At 39.4% G+C, this 21,176-nt stretch overlaps 1 protein-coding gene across 3 annotated transcripts; it reads left to right on the top strand.

Moving 5' to 3' along the window:
- The first annotated feature begins 1,151 nt into the window (after window positions 1–1,151).
- On the top strand, window positions 1,152–14,839 carry LOC143024717 (crustacyanin-A2 subunit-like). 3 transcript variants are annotated; one of them, XM_076183782.1, is made up of 6 exons: window positions 1,152–1,342; window positions 6,100–6,224; window positions 7,782–7,869; window positions 8,102–8,227; window positions 10,832–10,992; window positions 11,610–14,839. In XM_076183782.1, exons 2-6 carry the CDS (start codon window positions 6,108–6,110, stop codon window positions 11,688–11,690), a joined length of 573 nt encoding a protein of 190 aa, XP_076039897.1. In that variant the 5' UTR covers window positions 1,152–1,342; window positions 6,100–6,107; the 3' UTR covers window positions 11,691–14,839. The 3 variants fall into 3 exon arrangements, with proteins under 3 accessions (XP_076039897.1, XP_076039898.1, XP_076039899.1); XM_076183783.1 differs by having other exon boundaries at window positions 1,152–1,347; XM_076183784.1 differs by lacking the exon at window positions 1,152–1,342 and adding an exon at window positions 4,156–4,241.
- The last annotated feature ends 6,337 nt before the right edge of the window (window positions 14,840–21,176 follow it).

Raw genomic sequence — 21,176 nt, 5'->3', positions numbered from 1 at the left:
TTATTTTTCAAGTTGTTTTATTACATATTTTGTGAAGCACGTGTTTTTGTGATTTATTCGCATATATATATATATATATATATATATATATATATATATATTATAAATATATATATATATATGTGTGTGTGTGTGTGTGTGTGTGTGTGTGTGTGTGTGTGTGTGTGTGTGTGTGTGTGTGTGTGTGTGTGTAGAGAAAAGTAACATAAGAAATAGACGTGGGAGATCCCTCTTATATATATATCTGTTTCTTGTTGCCTCCTAAAAAATCTGTTCAACCGAGGGGAACACCCCCGGCTATCTCGATCAACTGTAGAAGGTAAGAAGCTCTATGCGCTTGGAGGCAAGTATCAGTCACTGCTGGGAATCAGAGAGAAGTGCGGGATTCGAACCCTCAACTAAGCGAATGCGAGACCAGCACGCCTCCGAACCGTAGATGCTGTCCAAATATATATGAGGTAACGCAGACACCGCTTATCACCCGTTTTGCTAGACCACTTTCTCTTTCATTCCTGCTGCCGCTAGGCTTTCTTATTTATGCATCAATGATGTAATTTCGGTTACTCCGAAAAATATATAACTTATTTTGACTATTCCACATCGCGTGGTAATTTCCCATTTGTTCTGGCTTCCACTAGAATTTTATTAATCTCCATGGCACCCGTATGGAATCAAAGGGATCATTGTTTAGTATATTTCCTATACCAGATGGCGCTTTCTCTTTCTCTGAGGGCAGGTAGTTCTATTAATTTCCATGGCTCCCTCTCGGTAGCGAAGAGGTTAATTAGTATTGTTTACATTCACTCATTTATCAGGCGCGATTGGTCTGAAAATAATGTCGTTTTAAATTAACTAGGTTCGAGCCAAACAAAACCGTAGCAAAGTCATAGCAAGTTCCTCGTTCGGCAGTTTGCCATACTTATTATAAGCAGATTTTTCATGCTATCCTGTACAAGAAAAATGTAAAACATAAATTGAAAATGAATAGTAAATTGTTAATCTGTATCTTGGAAGAGTTATTAGATAAATGGGTACATAAACAATTACCAAATAAAATCAGGTAAATTTACACTCACTGGCAATTCTTTCAAGATGCCAGGGGTATGATATATATCGGTAGGATCGGTGGCGCAGAGGTAGAGTTCCAACAACGCAAGAGACGCAAGAGTGGGCTCCAACGAGATAAGTCCCAATCATCTTTTAGGAACTTCTTACCCACATCCATACCGAATGAGCAAAGCTTCGTTATCGATCTACTGATAAGTGTCTTACGTGTTGCAAGAGTTCACAGGCAACAAGTGTCTTCATTCTTCCTTGACTCGCACAGTTTATTTTTGCAAAGGTTAGGTACGCGCATGCGTGTATGGTGTTTTGATCAGTTTTTCCAGATTTAAGATTGCTTTCTGTTGTTATACCGTATTGCCATCGTTAAACTACCGTTTGTTGGTGGAGTGTTTAGGAGAAATACAGAAATTATATATTTGTGAATATATAAATCCAATAGTGTCTAATTGAATTATATAGGACAGCATTTTCAGGTACATGTGAGCAGTTTATATATATATATATATATATATATATATATATATATATATATATATATATATATATATATATATATATATATATATATATAATGTGTGCACATTTATTTACTTTGTGGACATAGGACGATGTAATTTAGTTCACTTGTCACAATATATAATCCTGTAAGCGACACCCCAGATCGAGCCTATTCACCTATTGTCCTGTAATTCACGCTCACCAGTCATTCATTTCATACTTGTTCTCTCAGTCAGCGATACGTCCAAGAATATGACTCAATAGATTGATGACCAAGTGTGACATTTTGCAATGCTTCCCTCTCTATCTCCCTGTATTTATTTATCTATATTTCTTTCTACTCCATCCTCTGCCCTCCTTCAACCGTCGTTCTCTTGGGCAATCATCGGAGGAACATCGTTGCTGACAAATTCAAACCAACGCAACACTAACCTGACCTATGATTCATCAGAACTATGCAAATATTTCATTGATATTTGTTGCATCAGTATTATTTTATAGAAAAAAGGGCACTTTAATTATGAAGACACTAATACGAACATAAATATACTTAATACTTAAAAACGGAAATTACATTTGTATATTTTTGATGTATCATGGGTGCGCATACACTGTCCTTCCCGCCAAATCCATATTTATTTTTTAATCATTTACTTTGTGTCTGACCTCTGCATTATTTGGTCTCAGGTAACTTACACTCACTTCTTTTTCATAGTCTTTTGAATACCATATTAATAACACCTTCATATCTCTTTAACCACATACTTTCTTTTGACACTGTTGTCCTACACCAATCACCTTTTCGGTATCTTGGAGCGTAACTGTCATTGATACAAGTGTCGATTCAAAATACATGATTCGCTTGACCTATTTATTTATTTATCTATTCATCTGTCTATTTACTTGTTTGCTTATTTATTAATTTATTTATTTATTTATTTGTTCATTTAGGTAAATGTCTATTTATTTTCATGTATTTAATGTTGAATGACTTTACTACGAACTCACTCTCAAGAGGACTAGAACCCCCTTCTGTATACATACATACATACATACATACATACATACATACACGCACCACAAAAAATTTTCACCTTTATAAGCGCGGAGTGAGGGTAGGTGGCAGCTGAGTAAAAGCATAGACCCTCCCTACAGCCACAACATTCCCATCCAAATCTCATTTGTCGACCCTGCCATACTCCTCAAGCACTTCTCAAACAAGTTTAGGTTCTTACTTTCTGCTCCCTTCAAATTCTAAGTCTCCGTTCCATACAATACCGCCATCAAAATTACTACTTCATACAACTTCTTTGCGTTCATCCTCAGATACCTATTTCTTATAACGCTTTTCATTTTACCAAGAAATTTAGGTGTGTGTGTATGTTCACCTAACTATAATATGTATATAAGGAGCAATGCTCGTCCTGTCTCTCTCTCCAATTATAATATCTAGCTTCAATTCCATGCATAGTTCCAACTTGGGCTATGTCTCGTTATTCTCTATCACACCTAAATTCAAAATCATGTATTTTTCCGGATTTATGCATCACTATGAGAAACCTTATTCTTGTGACTTCTTGAAGCCCTCCCATTCTCTCCTGTCACTGCAGTCTTTCCCTTTAGTGAGTTGAACATCGTAAACATTTCACCCCTCTCTCTTCGGTCTTTCAATGTTGGCGGATTCAATCGTTTTAGTCTCTTCTCTTATGGTTTTCTGTCAGGCTGGTTGTTGCCTGCCTAAGGTATCCTCTCAATCTTGTGTGTATGTGTGTGGTTCGTCATGGTCTTGGATTAAGTGTTGGTCTCATGATTAACAGCTATTATCCTCTCATATGAGGGCTTAAAGCGCAGGGTAATGCTGTAACTTTACACACATACACACACACACCTTGTTTGTGTGTGTGTGTGTACTTTGGTTAGCAGTAGCTCGTACCTTGACCTTGAAGTTGTCCGGAGCTGCGTAGGACTCGTTTCTCCCCTAGAAATGCCGGAGGGAACGTTAGGACGCATTAGCAACTCTTGTGGCGTTTCCCATGACATAACGAACCACTCCTCGTGGTGTGAATGGTGGTCGGTCAAAGACGACGGAGGAGAAGGAGGAGGAGTTATCTAAGGAGGGGGAGTAGCTGGACCTAATCCATCTCTATCTCCTCCTCGGTCGTCAAGGTTCTATCTGCAAACCGATGTTTTGCTGGAGTCTAAGGAAGGAAGGCTAGGTAGGAGCAAGCTGTCCATTCCTGTGCCCATTCAGTCTGATGGGGGGGGGGGATGCGAGGGTGTGGTTCTGTCCTGTGGTGCGGGGTACGACCCCCTGGAGTTGGAAGTCTGGTGGGTGTCGGGGGTGTTGGGGGGGGGGGCAAGGTTGGTCCTCGCCTCGAGGATGATACGGGAGCAGAGGCAGTCAAGTTCCCAGTAGTTCGTGAGGGAGGGGCGGGGCCAAGAAGTGGAGCAGCGCAAGCCGTCAAAATTGTGTCCTCCATTCCCAGGCAATGGCACTCGCTATAGTAGTGACCAAACCCCACATGTTCGTCATCAGGATAACGTAGCATTCGTCTGAATGGAGGTGGAAAGATGGGGGGGGGCGGTGCTGAAGCTTAATCTCTCTCCGGGCTTCCAAAGGGACCTGATGAGGCGGCGTCTCCCTGTGGCTGACGGGCGCTAAGAGGAAGGGGGCAGTGGTGAGGTTGTAGTGCTTAAATTTTTGTTAAGAAAAAAAGGAGCAGGCCTGGTGGTCGAGGCAGAGGGTGTTATAGGCTTCCGAAAGAACTGCTTACGTGTTTTGTAGGCGCTGCTCTAAACTGGCTGCTCTCCATCGATACCAAATTCACTACAACTGTCACCAATCGCCATTTCCGTCAACTTGTGGTTTTAACTACCTTCCAAGATTTTTGTATTCCTTCCTTTTGTTTCCCATGAAATATGCCTCCCAATACCCGCTTAATTAGTGTGTGTGTGTGTGCGCGTATTTCAATACTTTACAGCAGCCTTGACTCAGTTACGTTTCCATACTGAACCTCTCCCCCCTCAACATACGCGTACATGCATTTGAGATTTAACCTTCAAGTGTATCCCCCTCTCTCCGTTTACGACAGACACCTGCCATTTGTTAGTTAATGAAGTCTTATTAGCATTCATTTGACGAGTACGCGAGGGCCATTTTTAAGTGGTATGCACGACTGAACTGCCTCTTAGTTCTTGTGCTACGAGGCAAAAAGTTAATTCATAAGGAGATCCGTACCTTTCAAAAGACCTTCCTTCTCTCCCATATGATATTTTCTGTATGTGCTAAAAATCTGTGACCTTATTTTTAAACCTAACATTTTAAAATGGTCTCGGATAATATATTCATTTATTTATGCATTTATCTACTTATTTAATTGTTTTTGGCTTTAAAGAGTGGCGCTACACTCTTTCGCTCTCTGAAAAAAAAAAAATCAGATGCATGTTACCCCAACCAACACCCCACCTACGACCACAGCCTCGCAGTCAATGAAATATTTGAAATATGCTTTCCAAATCTGTACATTATCGCGTAGTTGGTGCATCACCCCTTTCATCTTGTTTATATTTTTGATACCTCGCATTATTTTTTTTAACCTTTTCGTAACGTTTTATCCCTCAGCTCTGCTAGAATATTTTTTCTTTCCATTTTTCCCACCTATTCATTATACACCACTTCTCTCCCCCTCAAAAAAAATGTCGATCTAATTCGGTATATCTCAATTTCTTGATCCAACATTCTTTTACTTCCTATGACATATCTTGCTGTCCCTCACTTCTCTTATTCTTTGCGTCCGCTTTAGAAACCTCTGACTTCGCCTGAACCAATCTGTTATTTACTCCCCTCAGGTTAATATATCTAACAATTCATTCTTCACTCCCGTGAAAAAGTAAAAATTATACAAGGCACATCAGAGGTTAAATTAAATCCCTAATTGAGAATCACTGCTTCAATCCATAAAAGTGTGTCACAAGGGTCATGACCTACGTCATAGAAGTCGTTCTACACAGCCCTATCACACACCTTTTTCACTACTATTTGTATAAATATTGCTTTACTACAAAATATACGAATGTGATACAGTTTTGAAACATTATACGTAATATTATTATTCTTTCATGGTCAGCTTATTATCAATAAAAATGATTAATATTGGAGAAATTCTAGAAAGCAGGAACTAGTAAACTGTCGTCTCAACACTGAGAGAAGGTCTATGGAGTTCCTACTGGCTGACGTTATTTCATCTTCTCATAGTCATACTCTTTACATTACATAATACAATTGCAATTATGTATACTGATGGTCAAAGTAAACATCAACCAGTTTACTGTTGTCGTACTACTCAAATATTTAATTCTGGCTAATAACAAACAATTTCATAGGATGACAAAAAAAAAAAAAACTACAACAAACTCCGATGCATATCGACCAAATCACCATTGCGCAAGGACGCACATGCTCGGTTGCGTAAAGTATTCGCTTTATTGCACAACTCAGACATTCTTCTCATACGTTTTCTCCTTTTTTATCTACAGCAAAAACCATGGGCCTCCGAGGCTACACGACCATCTTTACGCTGACCTTTAGCATCTTGCTCGCGGTGAATGTCCGAGCGTCGTGTCCGAAGGCCAGACCAATGGCTAACTTCGATATTACGAAGGTACGTTGTTGCCAACCTCTCGAGCGAGAAAGTGCGGCCGGCAAGGTACACTTGACGTTGCAGCAGGTTATACTAGTATGTTTCGAATGCAGATTAGGTAAATGCAGACACAAGCAGACAATTGCAGCTCTTAGACAAATGCACGATCTTTACAATATACAAGATAAATATGATCAGATACAGATGACTACAGCAAAACACGAATAGATAAAAGGAGTTATCGAGGTGGAGAAAAAATACTTGTAAAATAACGAAAATATAAATATGGTCAAGGCGGGGAAGTAAAGAATTACAGATGACAAGAAATTCCAGAAATAACTTACTGAAATAATTATGAACTGATTTCAGAGCAAGTGGTGAATTCCGATTTTTTGGGTGGAGGGGGGCACCAGTTGAACATAAAATGTATGGTAGAAATAGAAAAAGAACTAGAGAATGTGACATGAAATTAGATAAATAGCAAATAAATATATGGAAGAGTGGGGGAGAATGATGTTAAAAAGTGACGGGGAGATGCTATAAATCAACAGAGAAACGAATCAAAATTGTAGACAAAGTAGAATCAGCAACCATAACCACTAAATAAGGAGAAACGACACTAAACCCTAGAGGCTGGAAAATCACGAATCTGTGATCTAAGGCACCAAATATGAAATATAAGTAAATTTTAGCACAACAAGACGAACTGAAACTTAGCAATTCCAAAAAAGAGCTTACAATTGGAATGATAAGATTAAAATCAGCGCAAAGGACGGCTAGGAGTACGAGTGTTCTGAGCATGCGTAAATCCAACGTCATCACTTACGTCACTGGGGTATTCATAGCCGATCATAATAGCTAAGACAGCATTGCACCAATTGTGCCGTATTCACTATTAAAATCGGCTATCATCCTAACCTACTTAACCTAACCAAACCTACCATACAGCTTACAACCATGTTCTTGTTCATAGGTTTGAATTGCGTTTTGCAACTTTTCAAACCAAATAAAATTGGAATTAAATTGAAATTTGACCTAGAGCGTCTCATTGAGGTGGGCAGAAGTAGGACTCAGTTCGACCAGTACGTCTGCAAAAAAAAAAAACAAGGTCGGAAGCTTAAATGATTCTTCATAGATGGATCACAGGTTGGACTCGTGATAGGCAGCTGTCACACAATCGGATGAGAGCTCAGAACTCAAATTGATATATGGGTTAATCATCACACGCTCATCCCCTTGCTCATGGGAGACAGTAATAGCTTTTAGTAATGTGATCTTTTTTACGCCCTTAATGGCTGTTGCGTTACAATATACCCTAGTAACTAACCACGCCCTGGGAGAGGCACGAACTAGGGCCTACAGCATTGACAGCCCTTGACGCTAACCACTACATTAGTAAGTCATGTACAATAGTGCAATGGGAAAGGAAAATAAACTAGGTTGTATTTAGAATTTAATCTTAATAGCGACCCTATTAGTTGTATTTAGAAATCTTAAATCTGCATTTAGAATTCAACCATTTGTATTTTGAATTTAATCTTAATACCTTGTTACAAATTTGGCACCTTGTTTTTGCAGTATGTTGGGACTTGGTTCGAAATACAGGCGAAGCCCAGCATATTTCAGCCTATTGAAACGTGTTTGGCCAGTGTTTATTCTCTTCAAGGTAAGAGTGAGGAGACGTAAGCAGATTTTTATCTAATATATACTTAGAAATATAATTATTTAAAAATCTAAAAAATCAAGATGCACAATAACATCATGTAACACGCACACACATACTACAAGAAAAAAAATCTATTCCTGGCTTGAAATAATTGTTTATGTCATTAAGCTCCCTCCATTTTTTTTTTCTTTTTATAACTGTTATGTACTAACCTGAATATTTGGGCATGCAGGTTCTAAAGCGTTGAAAGTGTCGAGCCAAGGAAGGAAGCATAGTGGAGAGCCCGCCTCCACGTCGAGCACTTTGAATCAGAAATCTCCAAACACGGGCGACTTTAGTACCGACTTTGTGGCAGGATGTAAGTTTATGTACTCGTTTGTTTATCTTATTTATTTATTGTTTTTGTTGTTATCAATATTTTGGTATCCCTTATTTTGTTTATTGTTTTATTTATTTATTTATTCATTAATCTATTTATTTTGTAGAAGAGTACTGGTGTTTGTTGATTAAACTTGCTGCTTAATTATTATCATCATTATCGTTATTACTATAATTCGATTAAGAGAGAGGATAGTACGGAATTTGTTTGAGTGGAGATTATAGGCAAGAATAAGAAACTTGTTACTGGCGTCCTCTATAGACCTAGCCTCAGCCTTGAGCAGACTGATCCCCTGATTCATGAAATTCGCAGGGCGTCCCAGTACAAAAACGTTGGGGTCATGGGAGATTTTAATTATAGAAAACATTGGGAAATTATGTCAGAGTATCAGGAAGCGCAAAATTTCTTAGATGTGGTGCAAGATAATTTTCTAAGACAAATTATTGCCGATCCTACGAGGTGAGAGAATACTCTAAACTTACTTTTAACTAATAATTTGCACCTAACGAGAAAGGTAAAAGTGAGAGATATTCTAGGCTCTAGTGATCATCAAGAAAAAAATATCTAATATTATTTCGGAAGAATTAAATAGTACGAATAATGTTCTAGTACCTTACTTCAGGAGAGCCAATTTTGATGAGATGAGAAAGTATTCAAAGACAATTGATCACTTACGAGACCGACCCAGGGGTCTGTGACGAGGTTAGATACACGGTCAGTTCGGACGTCATTAGCGCGGTCAGTTTTCGGGTCACGGAGGGGAATATGTGTACCTTGGGTCAGGTCACTTACAAGCGCGAGGTCAATAGCTCGGTCAACGATTCGGATAAAATATACAGTAACCTAACAGCTTAAATTCTAAATGCACAAAATAAATTTATTCCCCTCAAGTCAATACGGATGAATAGAATACTCCCAAATGGATGATGGACAGGCTGAAATACGAGATCGGAATGAAAAGAAGACTTTATGCAAAGGAGTTTATTCATCTCTACAGAACAAAAAATAAGGGAAGGATAGACCCAATTAAAAATTACGAAAATATCGCAATAGAATCGGAGGAAAAAATGAGGCGTTTAACAAATATTTTCTCTCGGTGTTCACTGAGGAGATGTTAGATAGGTACCTGACTGCGATCTGATTTTCAGTGGGGATGAATAGTGTAAATTTGAAATCTACAACCAGTTAACAGAAATATTTATAAGTCGGTAGACACTGGTTTTATGTCAATTGCTTGGGGGCAGGCAAACGTTGTTCCTGTTTTCAAAAAGGGAGATAAATCGTCTATATGCAACTACAAGCTAATCAGCTTGACATCAGTTATAGGTAAAATGCTTGATGTTTTTAAGGTGTCAGATAATAATGATAGTTACGATGTTATTTACCTTGACTTTAGCAAAGCGTTCGACAAGGTGCCCCACCAGAGACTACTAGATCAAATCAAAGCCCATGGCATAGAAAGAAAAGTGTTAGAATGAATTAGAGCTTGGATCAGTGACCAAAAATCAGCGGGTCACCATAAATGGTGTGAAATATAATTAGGGGGGTGTTTCTATTGGAGTTCCCCAGGGCTCGGTTTTGGGTCCCTTATTGTTCATCATACACATAAACGGTTTGGACAATGGGATAAATAGTAATGTTAGTAAGTTTGCGGATGACACTTAAATAGGACGCCTAATTAGGTCAGGAGACGACACCGAGATTCTATAGAATGATCTTAACAAATTGTTTACATGGTCGGTGAAACGGCAAATGGACTTCAATATCTCAAAGTGCGGCGTGCTAAACATAGGGCTACACAACCCCGAAAACAGATATAGTTTATATAACACGTTTTTAGAGAAAACTGAGTGCAAGAGACTTGGGAATTCTAGTGAGTCCTGACCTTAATACCAGAAAACAGTGCGTTAGCGCCAGGAATAAAGATAACAGAGCATTAGGTTTCATTGCTTGGACGGTAACGAATAGGAGTGCAGAGGTAATTATCAAACTCTATCTAGCATTAGTTAGACCCATCCATGACTATGCGGTACAATTTTGGTTTCCATCTTGTAGGATGGACATAAATTCACTAGATTCAGTACAGAGGAGAATGATCAAAATGATACATGGGCTCAGAAATTTACCTTATGAAGAGAGGCTTAGGCACCTTAACTTACACTCTCGGGAAAGACGCAGAGTGCGGGGTGATCTAATAGATATGTTCAAGTGGATCAAAGGCTTTAATAAGGTGACGCAACCAAGGTCATCATAATAAGACAACAAAGCAGGACTCGCAGTAATGGATTTAAATTGGACACATTTAGATTTAAGAAGGAAATAGTAAAGTATTGGTTTACTAATAGGGTGGTCAATGAATGAAATAGACTTAGTAACCATGCAGTGGGCGCTGAAACTATCAGTCGTTTTAAGAAAATGTTAGACAACTTTATGGATGGGGATGGCAAGTGGTAATGGACAGGGAACTGCCTAGTGTAGGGCTTATGATCTCTTGCAGTCTGTTTCATTCTTATGTTCTTAATCTGTTTATTTTCGTGATATTATATATATTAATTTTCTTACATATTCGTCTGGACCGTGCAGTCACCGTGCCATATCAAGTGCTTGACACAGACTATCAGACGTACGCGTGCGTCCATTCCTGCTTGAGCGTGTTTACTATCACCAACGAATTCAACTTCGTCTACTCCCGCCAGCGCACTCTCGACAGTAAAAACTTACAGCACTGTCAGAAAGTATTCAGGGTAAGTCTTTGATGTAAGTCATGACGATTCTGGCGTCGTGTTGCTCAAGTTCGAATGTTAATATCCAAGGTAAGGATGACAGGAAAAGGAATTATTTCTATTTGTAATGGTAGACATACTATTAAGTAGTGGATATTGAGGCGTGGAGTGTATGCAGAGTGCGACGTATTTACTTCTCAACTTCTTTTTCTTTCTTTCTTACTGTTTGTGTTCAGTTTTTGTACAAACGTGTTTACTAATTTTTTAGCTTATATCCAAGATGCAGACCTCACATACCTAGGTCCTAAAACCCATTTCCATTACAGACCTAAATACTTATTAGGACATTTATCTACTGTTCGCAGAGAGGGGCTGTCTTGTTATTTTTGGCTTCACCTGCTGTAATTTCAATGATGATGGAATGTTCACAGTGGAATTTCAAACTTTTCAGTATTTTCACGATTTTTTTTTTCTTTCGTTAAACTGATTTTTTTCTATTATCATCATCATTAATATTATTATTATTATTATTATTATTATTATTATAATTATTATTATCATTATTGTTATTATTATTATTATTATTATTATTATCATTATCATTATCATTATTATTATTATTATTATTATTATTTTAGGCGAACGGAGCCAACTTGGAAGGGATGCAAAACACCCAGCAGAATGCCTGCAAAACTGCCAAAGACGAACTGCGCAGGTAGTCGTGTCCAACTCCATCCCCAGGCCACATGTGAGAACCACAGCATGCTGGGTCGACCTCTGCCTAGAAACTGACAAGATGTAGCCAAAGGTGAACTCAATCATGATCATCACTGGAACCGTGCAATTATGTTCAACCGATCCTTCACCTCTCTTGTAGGGGAACCGTATCTTCTTGGAATCGGGCATCATCGTACATCAGACTGGCTCATAGGCTTCTAATGGAAGGAAATATGTAGTCTGGAATGAGTGAGTGATGGATCGTGTGAACTTGCATTTTCTGCGTTTTCTGTGTGGTGACTGTATCTGGAATACACGGTGTGTTTCATGGGCAATTCTGTGTAGGTGCTGTTTTAAGGGGACCCCCCGCCCCCAGATTTAAGAAAAATTAGATTTTTTTTTATTGCATAAATACATAGTAGGGATCTTGCTCTAGATGCTGGTAAAGTGTTTTTATCGTACCGCCATTTTTAAAGTGTTTAAAGGGCCTACCCTCCCTCCCCCCGGCAGCCACATGCTGCGCACGACCATTGTTTACATACGTTTTGACCATATTTTACCCCATTTTTTTGCGTTTGATACACTCATAAAGTTTTCTCATACGTCCGGCATGCACGTGAGTATGTGGTGTGAGGAAGTTCAGCCTGCACGACTGGCAGTGGCCTGAGCCTTACAAAGTAAAGGACATGTACACGTTAGCTTGCCGCATTCACTAATTTGCCGTGTGAAATTCGCATCTATTTTTCAGTGAAGAGATATTTGAAGATATTAGCCATGCCTAAGCTATCCAAACAAAAGGCACACTTGCAGAAGATAAGAACGTCTACATTAGCAACTCAAGGGGAGAAAGAAAGAACCCCAGCATCAACTTTGTTATCACCACCTCCGCCACCACCACTAGTACTCCCTCCAGCAGCTCTCTCCCTTCCATCTACATCCACATCCTCAGCACCTGATCCTCTGTCCTCTACACCTATATCAGACAAGTTGTCTCTACGCAAACAACTGTTTGCTAACAAGTGGCTACAAGGATGCCTCCTTGTTGCAACACCTTGGGTTTAGAGTCTCAAACCTCTCAGTGATGTCCCTATTGCAGCAAGAGCCTGTTCCAACACCAGAAAGGAAACCCAAGAAAAGAAAGAGAGCTGAATCCCAGCAATCAGACTACCTTGCTGGGTCATTCTAGACCAAGAACTCAAACTTTGCGACAAAGAGTGAGGTGGCGGCTTATGAGACCCTCACTTTGAGTGAATAATATCCTACACTGTAGGAGGGTACAAAGTGCCTGAGTTACTTGAAAGATGCAAAATCATCATGAAAATACAATGGAACCTGTTTTCAATGGGTCTTAGGAGGTCCAATGTAAAATTTAGTCAAACTAAGGAAAAAAAAAAAACTTTAACACTCATTTCTGAAAAATGTAAGTTTTTGATACTCAAAGTCTATCTCCTCCCTCAATTTTCAACCGATTTTTGCATATGATGTCTCTATTAATAGATAGATAAATGACAAAAAACAAAATAGAGAGTTTTTTTGCATATGTTAAATAATTTTTTTCAATAACGTGTCAAAGTCAAAATTTTGCTTTTTTTCGATAATTTTTTTTGTTATATCTTTTTTTCCTCGGCGTTAAACAAAGATATTAAAAAAAAGCTTTCTATTTTGTTTTTTATATATGTAGAAGATTCTTTTGCTGTAAAATGAAAGACATCGAATAAAAATTGTAAGAGGAGATAGGATTTGAAAGAAGCCCAAAAATATGGTATTTTTTAGGTTTTTTATTAAAAAATAAAAGACTATTCGTCAGATCTGAATAAAACTCATGCTGCGAAGGTTTCCTCAGACCTAGATATCACACAGAAAAAATCAGCAAGATCCTTCAGAAAATAAGATTTTGAGCGGGGGGTCCCCTTAATGCTGGGCTGTTTATGTTCTTATACGCCTAGGAAATGTTTTGTTCTTCTGCGTGCCTGGGGCTGCTTGCTTTGGTCACAAATTTGTTGGTCTTGCGAGTCATGTTGTACAAATACCATTATAATGTAAATATGAAATATAATCTTCAGGTGTTAAATTTTTCTATAAGACTTAGTGGTACAGTGGTTCACTCTTTGGGGTCCCACATTTGTGTGTGTGTGTTTGTGTGATTCACCATCGCCATGGTCTTGGATCACGTGTTGGGCTCGTGATCGACAGCTATTTCCCTCCCGTAAGAGAGCTCAGAGCTCTCATATGACCGATATATGGGTATTGCTGTGACCTTACACGCACACACATACCCAACTTCCCGCCCACGAGGGTTAGAGTAACGACCCGCAACGCAGCGATACTGAAATTATCTCAACTCTGGGCGGGATTCGAACCCAGACCTCCGTAGTGGCAGCCGGGAACTATACCACAGCGCCACGAGGTGTGTGTATGTATATATTATCTTTTACAGTGTAATTTCTTTCAGAAATTACATAGGAAAATATATTTCATTACTTTAAATCCAATTCCTTCCAGAAAAAATATCACAGTTCGCCCTTTGCATTTCAAACAAGGCTTTCATCCTTTACAATTCAAACATTGTCTTCAAAAGTGAGAAAATTACCAATACAAAAGAAAAAATTGTAATATAGTTTAGTTGATTTTCCTGTAGCATTACCTCCATTTGGCAAGCTAATTAGATTGTTTACTTAAATTCCCCCAAATCGCCTTCTCAAGAGCACTAATAAGTTGCCACATAAAGATGTACAAATGCATTTACCTTATTCAAGTGTATTTTCTATATAGACCCAGTCGTTCACGTATTAATCACGACATCATCTTCGGATTCGAATCCTTTCCTTTTATCTTCGTGTTCTTGACCCCTTTTGTTTTAATGTTTTCGTTTAAATGCTAGATTCAGCCGAGGGGCAGACTTGTAATAAAGCAAGTTCTTGATCCAACGGCTGGATAAAATAGTCCGAATGAATGTGAATGAAAATGGTACGAAAATGTAATGAATACGTAATTGTGTCAGAAGAATTTCCTTAGAGTGTGAATACGTTTGTTGAGGAAGTTCTCGTTGGGAACTTGTCTTCTTACTTTTATAATAATCCAGTGCAAACGTTTGTTTTCCGAGCGTAATTTTCGCATTATGTATTATATAAGTATGATTTATTATACTGCTGACTTTTGTTTGATTATCATCGAGTCTAAACATCGACTTTTGAATAATGCTGGAGAAAACATAACTGCAGTTCTATACTCGCTGAAAAACGCAATGCGTCTTTACGAGAGAAAATGAGCACGACATTGTGTATATTTATATATCAGATGAGCTCACCGATAGAACATTCTTCTACAGTCTGCAAATTTATTTTCGCTGCACACGACAGCAAGCTACAACGACACAGAACTACGGAGAGCTCCTGGGTTTGAGATCGGCAGATGAGAGTTCCAAGATGGCGGTCATCTGCTTCAATAGGACTCCACACGCGAAGAAATAGATGCTATATGCTTGGAAATCTTTGTCTTCCTGTTGTGGAAAATAAATTACACACATACTAGGCTAAGGAATCGAAACTGTTGTTTGTGTTATAGCTATGACGAAAGAGAGCGTTGGAAGATGGGTAGAAAAAATAAAAAGTAACAAGATATCAGGGCCCGACGGTTGGCATCAAAGAATTCTGAAGGATGATACAGTGACGGGACGCCATGAGTACATTTCCAACCCTGTATATTATAATCATGTAAATGCAAGGCGGCCGACCGCGGAGTGAGCTACGTAGCAGTTTCTTATTCAAACACAAAATCCGGATTCCTCCTCCCTTTCGCCTCAACCTTTTTGTTATCATCGCTGCTATACACATAACTCACCCTCTCCTCCCTCAACCTCATCTTTGACTCACGAAATGCTTTAGAAATAATCTCTTTGAATGATACACAAATCTCACGCGTAGATCATCCAAGTTTCAATCCTATTTAAACCTACACCTTTTCGCTGGGTACCATTTCATGTTGGATTCGCGGCAACGACAGAGTTGACAAAGCAGCCCTAAAAGCGACATCATCCTCGAAGATACCTACACCCTGCTGCCTGCAATAGGCTACTATTGTGTACTACGATCTGCAATGCGAATAATATGACAAAAATGCTGGAAGAATAGCCAAAAATACTCCAAACAAAATCACACACACACACACTCATGCCTTAGAGGGGGTTTACACGGTCGAACGCGGTTCGACAGACGCGTATTTAAAGTGATGTGTGAACGGGGTATTTGGTTGTCGAACACGTTGGTTAAACCCCAAATACCCCGTTCACACATCACTTTAAACACGTGTCTGTCGAACCGCGTTCGACGAACCGTCCCTGTAAACCCCCTCCAAGACTCATCACAGTACAAGTGCTACAAGAATCCTTTAATTGGAGTACCGCAAGGGTCAGTCCTTGTCCCCACTCTGTACAATCTGTTTACGAGTAACCTGCCAGGGCCGGCTTGTCCACGCAACGAGGCTCTTATTCTCTCGTATGCAGACGGCACTATAGTCACATTAGCAGACACAAAACTCTGCAGAGAGCGTTACACGTAATGCAAAATATACTAGACGGGGCACGCGCGTGAGAGCAACGGTGGTGCATGAAGACTAGTGTGTCGAAATACGAAGCTGTATACCTCCGCTGCAAGAACACCAACAGAACAATCGCGAACACTCCTCTTTAAGATAAACAACACAAACGTCCCAGTGAAAGACCATGCCTGTGTGCTAGGTAGCACACTCGAAAATGGCCTTACCTGGACCCCACACTTCCGCAGACAGGGAGAGGGCGCTAATGCTCTGTTGAGAAGGCTAAAGCGCTTCAAAACCGCAACACATCAACCAAACGTCGATTATACCAAGATCTAAGGAATAAGTATATTTAGACCTTGGATTATACCTAGCCCTAGTCAGACTGATTCTGTGGCAGTCCCCGGGATTGAGCCAGCTGACATGTTCCACTAACAATCACCACGACCATCAGAAGGTTCAGAATGCCGCAGTCATGTTCATCACGGGGTCGCGATGGAGCGACTTCAGAACCGCTGAAATCCTACTCCGAGCGGAATGATACTGTTTGGCGCCGATGTTTGGGCGCCGTTTTTTTTTTTTTTTTTTCCGACGAATTATTTGCCGCTAATTGTTTTATTCAAGTGGGTTATTGGAGCGCCCACTCTACAGCTCGGAATTCTAAAGCATCTTTTTATCCTTTGTCTATATATATATATATATATATATATATATATCTATATACATGTATAAATATATATGTATACACATATATAAATATATATATATATGCATATATAAATATATATATATATAAATATATATATATAAATATATATATATATATGTATACATATATATATATATATATATATATATATATATATATATATATATATATATATATATATATATAGTCGTGTTGAACCCTTCTACAGAAATGGCTGAACATATTTTAAGTAAGAGAAATAGAATAAAATTTACTCACAATGGATACTTATTTGTGTTGGACAAGCATAGTAATAAGGACCCTAATATAAAGTTTTGGAGGTGTGAAGACAAGAACGAGTGCAAAGCTCGTAGACACACTAGTGACAATGTAGTGATATAGGAAATAAACGAACATTCGCATGGTGCTTCAGCAGCAAGTGTAGAAGTAGCTGCAATGTAAAGCGTCGGGCTGAAGAATGTCAAGATCAACCATCGGCAGTCATAAATTCGTGTATACAAAAAATTTCTCAAGTTGCTCAAGGAGCACTTCCAAGTGCAGAATCGATGTGGCAGATAGTAAAAAGAAGAAGAAATCAATTGAATCTCGCTCCTCCTAATCCTGTCCATGTTCGAGAATTAGTGATTACCGATGAATACAAACAGTACAGTATATGACGAGCAATGGTGAATGTGAGAATTTCTTAATAACTGACAGTGGTCAATCAGACGACAGAATAACCAGTGCGAGCGAACCGTCGCTGAAAGTGACCGAACTAATAATCACGCAGAAGCAGCACACAGGGAAATTGATGCGGAGTTAGGAGTATATCACCCCGTTATCTGGAAATTTATTGATTGTTTAAAGAAAATTCAAAAGAGCAGAGAAGTATATTATGAACAATTGGTTGCTGGCCATGCTGCAAGACAAAAACTTCTTAAGTATGTGAAAGTTGACGAGCGCATTTTTAATATTGTGCGACTATTTTATGAAAAGGAACCATTAGACTATTTGCGTGGTTTAGCCCACAATCTCGAGCTGCATGAAACTAGTGAGTTTGACATATTATTTTACTGAGTTTTATTTATTATTAGTTTTTATCATAGTTTCAACAAATTCATGTTATTCCCTTTTGTTTTTAATTTGGCGCTAACACAATTGGCGCCAAAAAATTACCCCCCCCCCAAAAAAAAAGGCGCCGACACATCGGCGCCAAATAATGCCAGACTCTACTTCGAGATGCCGGCATACGTCCACTCATCCAACACAAGCACAAACTTCACATGAGACACATAGAAAGATTACACGCCAAACACAAACACCTGACACGACACATCACACCTAGACCACACCGTACAGACCAAGATCTAAGAATATAAGGTCTAACCACTTCCGACCGAATTTCGAGGGAGTTGGCGCAGCGAGCCCGTGAACGTCACCTGGCTGTTCAAAGTGGGGTTAGCGGGTCCTATAGCTGTCAGTTGAAGTTGGTCCGTCGTTCGAAAATGACGTCGCCTTCGCTCGCACCGCTCCACTCAATTAGTTATATTCTGACAAATATTATATAAAATATATATATATATAAAATATTATAGTTCCTGTCTATATATATGAATATATAATATATATGATATATAATATATATGATATATAATATATATATATATATATATATATATAAAATATTATAGTTCCTGTCTTCCTTGGCGTTTCACAGTTTTCTTCAGTGTATCACAAAGAGAAAATGGACGCATCCAAATGACGTCAGAAGCTGCGCAGAACTGCTCCAGCGGTTAGACCTGTTTACTTAGACCTTGGTACAGACTACCTGTCAACTGTGCATTTCCCTCGGGCGGTATACACGAAAAACCGTGTATAGACGCGCGTGTATACAACATATCCTTTTACCAGCTTTGATCGTGACCAGACGTACCGCAATGTGCTGGGTTCTGTACCTCGGATAAGAGTCTGTCTGTATCCAGCGGCAAACGTGAGGAAAACTAGAAGATTCTCAGTAGATGTGCTATGGCTGGCCGAGTTCAGTCATCGCTGGTTATACTTTTACTTACAAAGGATTACAAATGAGGAGCATGCGGACAGGAGACCTTTTGGTCCATATCTAGGTCGGATGCGGAAAAATAATAATAATGATAAATAAATAAATGAATAAATGAAAACTATAATAACGTAAATGATAAATAAAATATATAAATAAATGAATAAATGAAAACTATAATAACGTAAATGATAGATAAAATATATAAATAAATGTATGGGTATAGTTAAATAATAAACAAACAGGTAAATAGTAAATAATGATAAATTGGCATATAACTAACAATAAATGAGAATCAAGCAAATAAAATAAAAAGAGTAAATGGCAGTGAACATAGAGCAAGTGTGACAAAAAACATCAAAACGAAAACCAAAAGTAAAAACAGAACATAATCCAAACACGTAAAAGAAAGAAGGTGGACCAAATGTCCGACGAAGTAGGAAGTGGGGGACAGGAAGAACAAGGACTCAAAAACAACTGACTACATGACAAGCAGACAAAATAAAAAGCATACATACATACATATACCAAGGTTTTTTTTTCCCTTACCAGGGGGGTAGCCAAAAAGGACAAGGCACAAAAACATTCCCACCCATTTCATCCCCGAAAACACTCCACACCCCTCCACCCTCCCTCCCATCTTAGCACCTCCTAGATGACGGGTCATCCCTGCACCCTGTCCACTGCCCTGGGTCAGAAGCAGTGTCGCAAGACACAGTACATCCACAGCAAGGCCGCTTCATTAAATCGGCGACCCCCCCTCTCTGTCCCTCCATATAAAGTAGAGGACGGGGAGAAATCCCTTCGGGCTGCGTAAAAAAATTTTGCTCACACACACTACCTCACCCCCATTCCCCCGTCCAATCCACCTCATGCATCACAACATTTTCCATATACAACCATTCTCCATTCACCCCTGTCTTCTGTCCTCTCCCGTCCTTCCTCAACCGACATTCCCCTCTTCCCCAAAGCCCCCTTCACCCCATCCATCTATCTCATCCTAGGAATTCCCCTCATGTTCACTCCCTCCACATCTGACTTCCATACCTCCTTTACTAGTCTTTCTTTACTCATTCTTTCCATGTGTCCAAACCATCCTAATACTCTTTCATCCACCCTATCTCCCAGCTCCCTTTCCACCCCTGTTCTCCTCCTCACTTCCTCATTTCTCACTCTATCTAGCCTAGTAACCCCCATCATACTTCTCAGACACTTCATCTCAAACACATTCAAGTTCCTTCTCTCTTCCTCTCTCATGTTCCATGTTTCTGCTCCATACAGTGCTGTTGGCACAATCACTCCTTCATACAGTCTCCTCTTAGCATCCATTCCCAGATTCCTATTCCTCATTACACTTTTTAATCCACCAAGACATTTACTCGCTTCTCTCAATCTACATTCTACCTCCACCTTCACTCCACCCTTTCCTGCCACATTTGCACCCAAATATCTAAAACTATCCACTTCCTCCAGTTGCTCTCCCTTAATGCTCACTTCCAGATTACTGCCACTTTCACCCCTTGTATATCTCATCACCTTACTTTTACCCACATTTATCTTCAGCTTTCTTCTATCACATACTCTCCCAAACTCTGTCACCAACTTCCTCAATCCCTCCTCCGATCCTGCCACAAGCGCAGTGTCGTCCGCAAACAACAGCTGGCTCACCTCCCACTTTTCTCCATTTTCCTTAACCATCTCCAATCCCTGACCCACTACCCTTGCATTCACCTCTCGCACCACCCCATCCATGTATAAGTTGAACAGCCAGGGCGACATAACGCATCCTTGACGAAGTCCCACCTTTACCTCAAACCACTCACTCTCTCCATTTCTAATCCTGACACAAGCTCTACTACTCTCATAAAAACTCTTGACAGCTCCCAAAAGCTTTCCTCCTATCCCGTATATCCGCATAACCTCCCACAGTGCCTCTGTCCATCCTGTCGTAAGCCTTTTCCAGATCCATAAAGGCCCAGAAAACATCCTTCCCCTTACCTATAGCTTTCTCACATATCTGTCTTACCACAAAAATCTGATCTACACAACCTCTACCTGTCCTAAACCCACACTGTTCCTCACCAATTACTCCCTCTGTTCCTCTCCTAATCCTCTCAATCAAGATCCTCCCATAAGCCTTCCCAACTACACTTAACAAGCTAATCCCTCTGAAACTACTACATTCACACTTGTCCCCCTTTCCCTTGTAAA

Source organism: Oratosquilla oratoria, chromosome 4 (assembly GCF_046742065.1).
Source record: "Oratosquilla oratoria isolate Oo_2021 chromosome 4, ASM4674206v1, whole genome shotgun sequence".
Taxonomy (NCBI): Eukaryota; Metazoa; Arthropoda; class Malacostraca; order Stomatopoda; family Squillidae; genus Oratosquilla; species Oratosquilla oratoria.
Note: the sequence above shows the minus strand (reverse complement) of the source record. Positions and strands in the feature narration are given on the sequence as shown.

Excerpts from the sequence above, each read along its gene's own strand:
- LOC143024717 (XM_076183782.1), top strand. The coding sequence starts at position 6,108 with ATGGGCCTCCGAGGCTACACGACCATCTTTACGCTGACCTTTAGCATC. Across the intron at positions 6,225-7,781 it reads CTAACTTCGATATTACGAAG|TATGTTGGGACTTGGTTCGA; the intron begins GTACGTTGTTGC and ends TTGTTTTTGCAG. Across the intron at positions 7,870-8,101 it reads CAGTGTTTATTCTCTTCAAG|GTTCTAAAGCGTTGAAAGTG; the intron begins GTAAGAGTGAGG and ends TTGGGCATGCAG.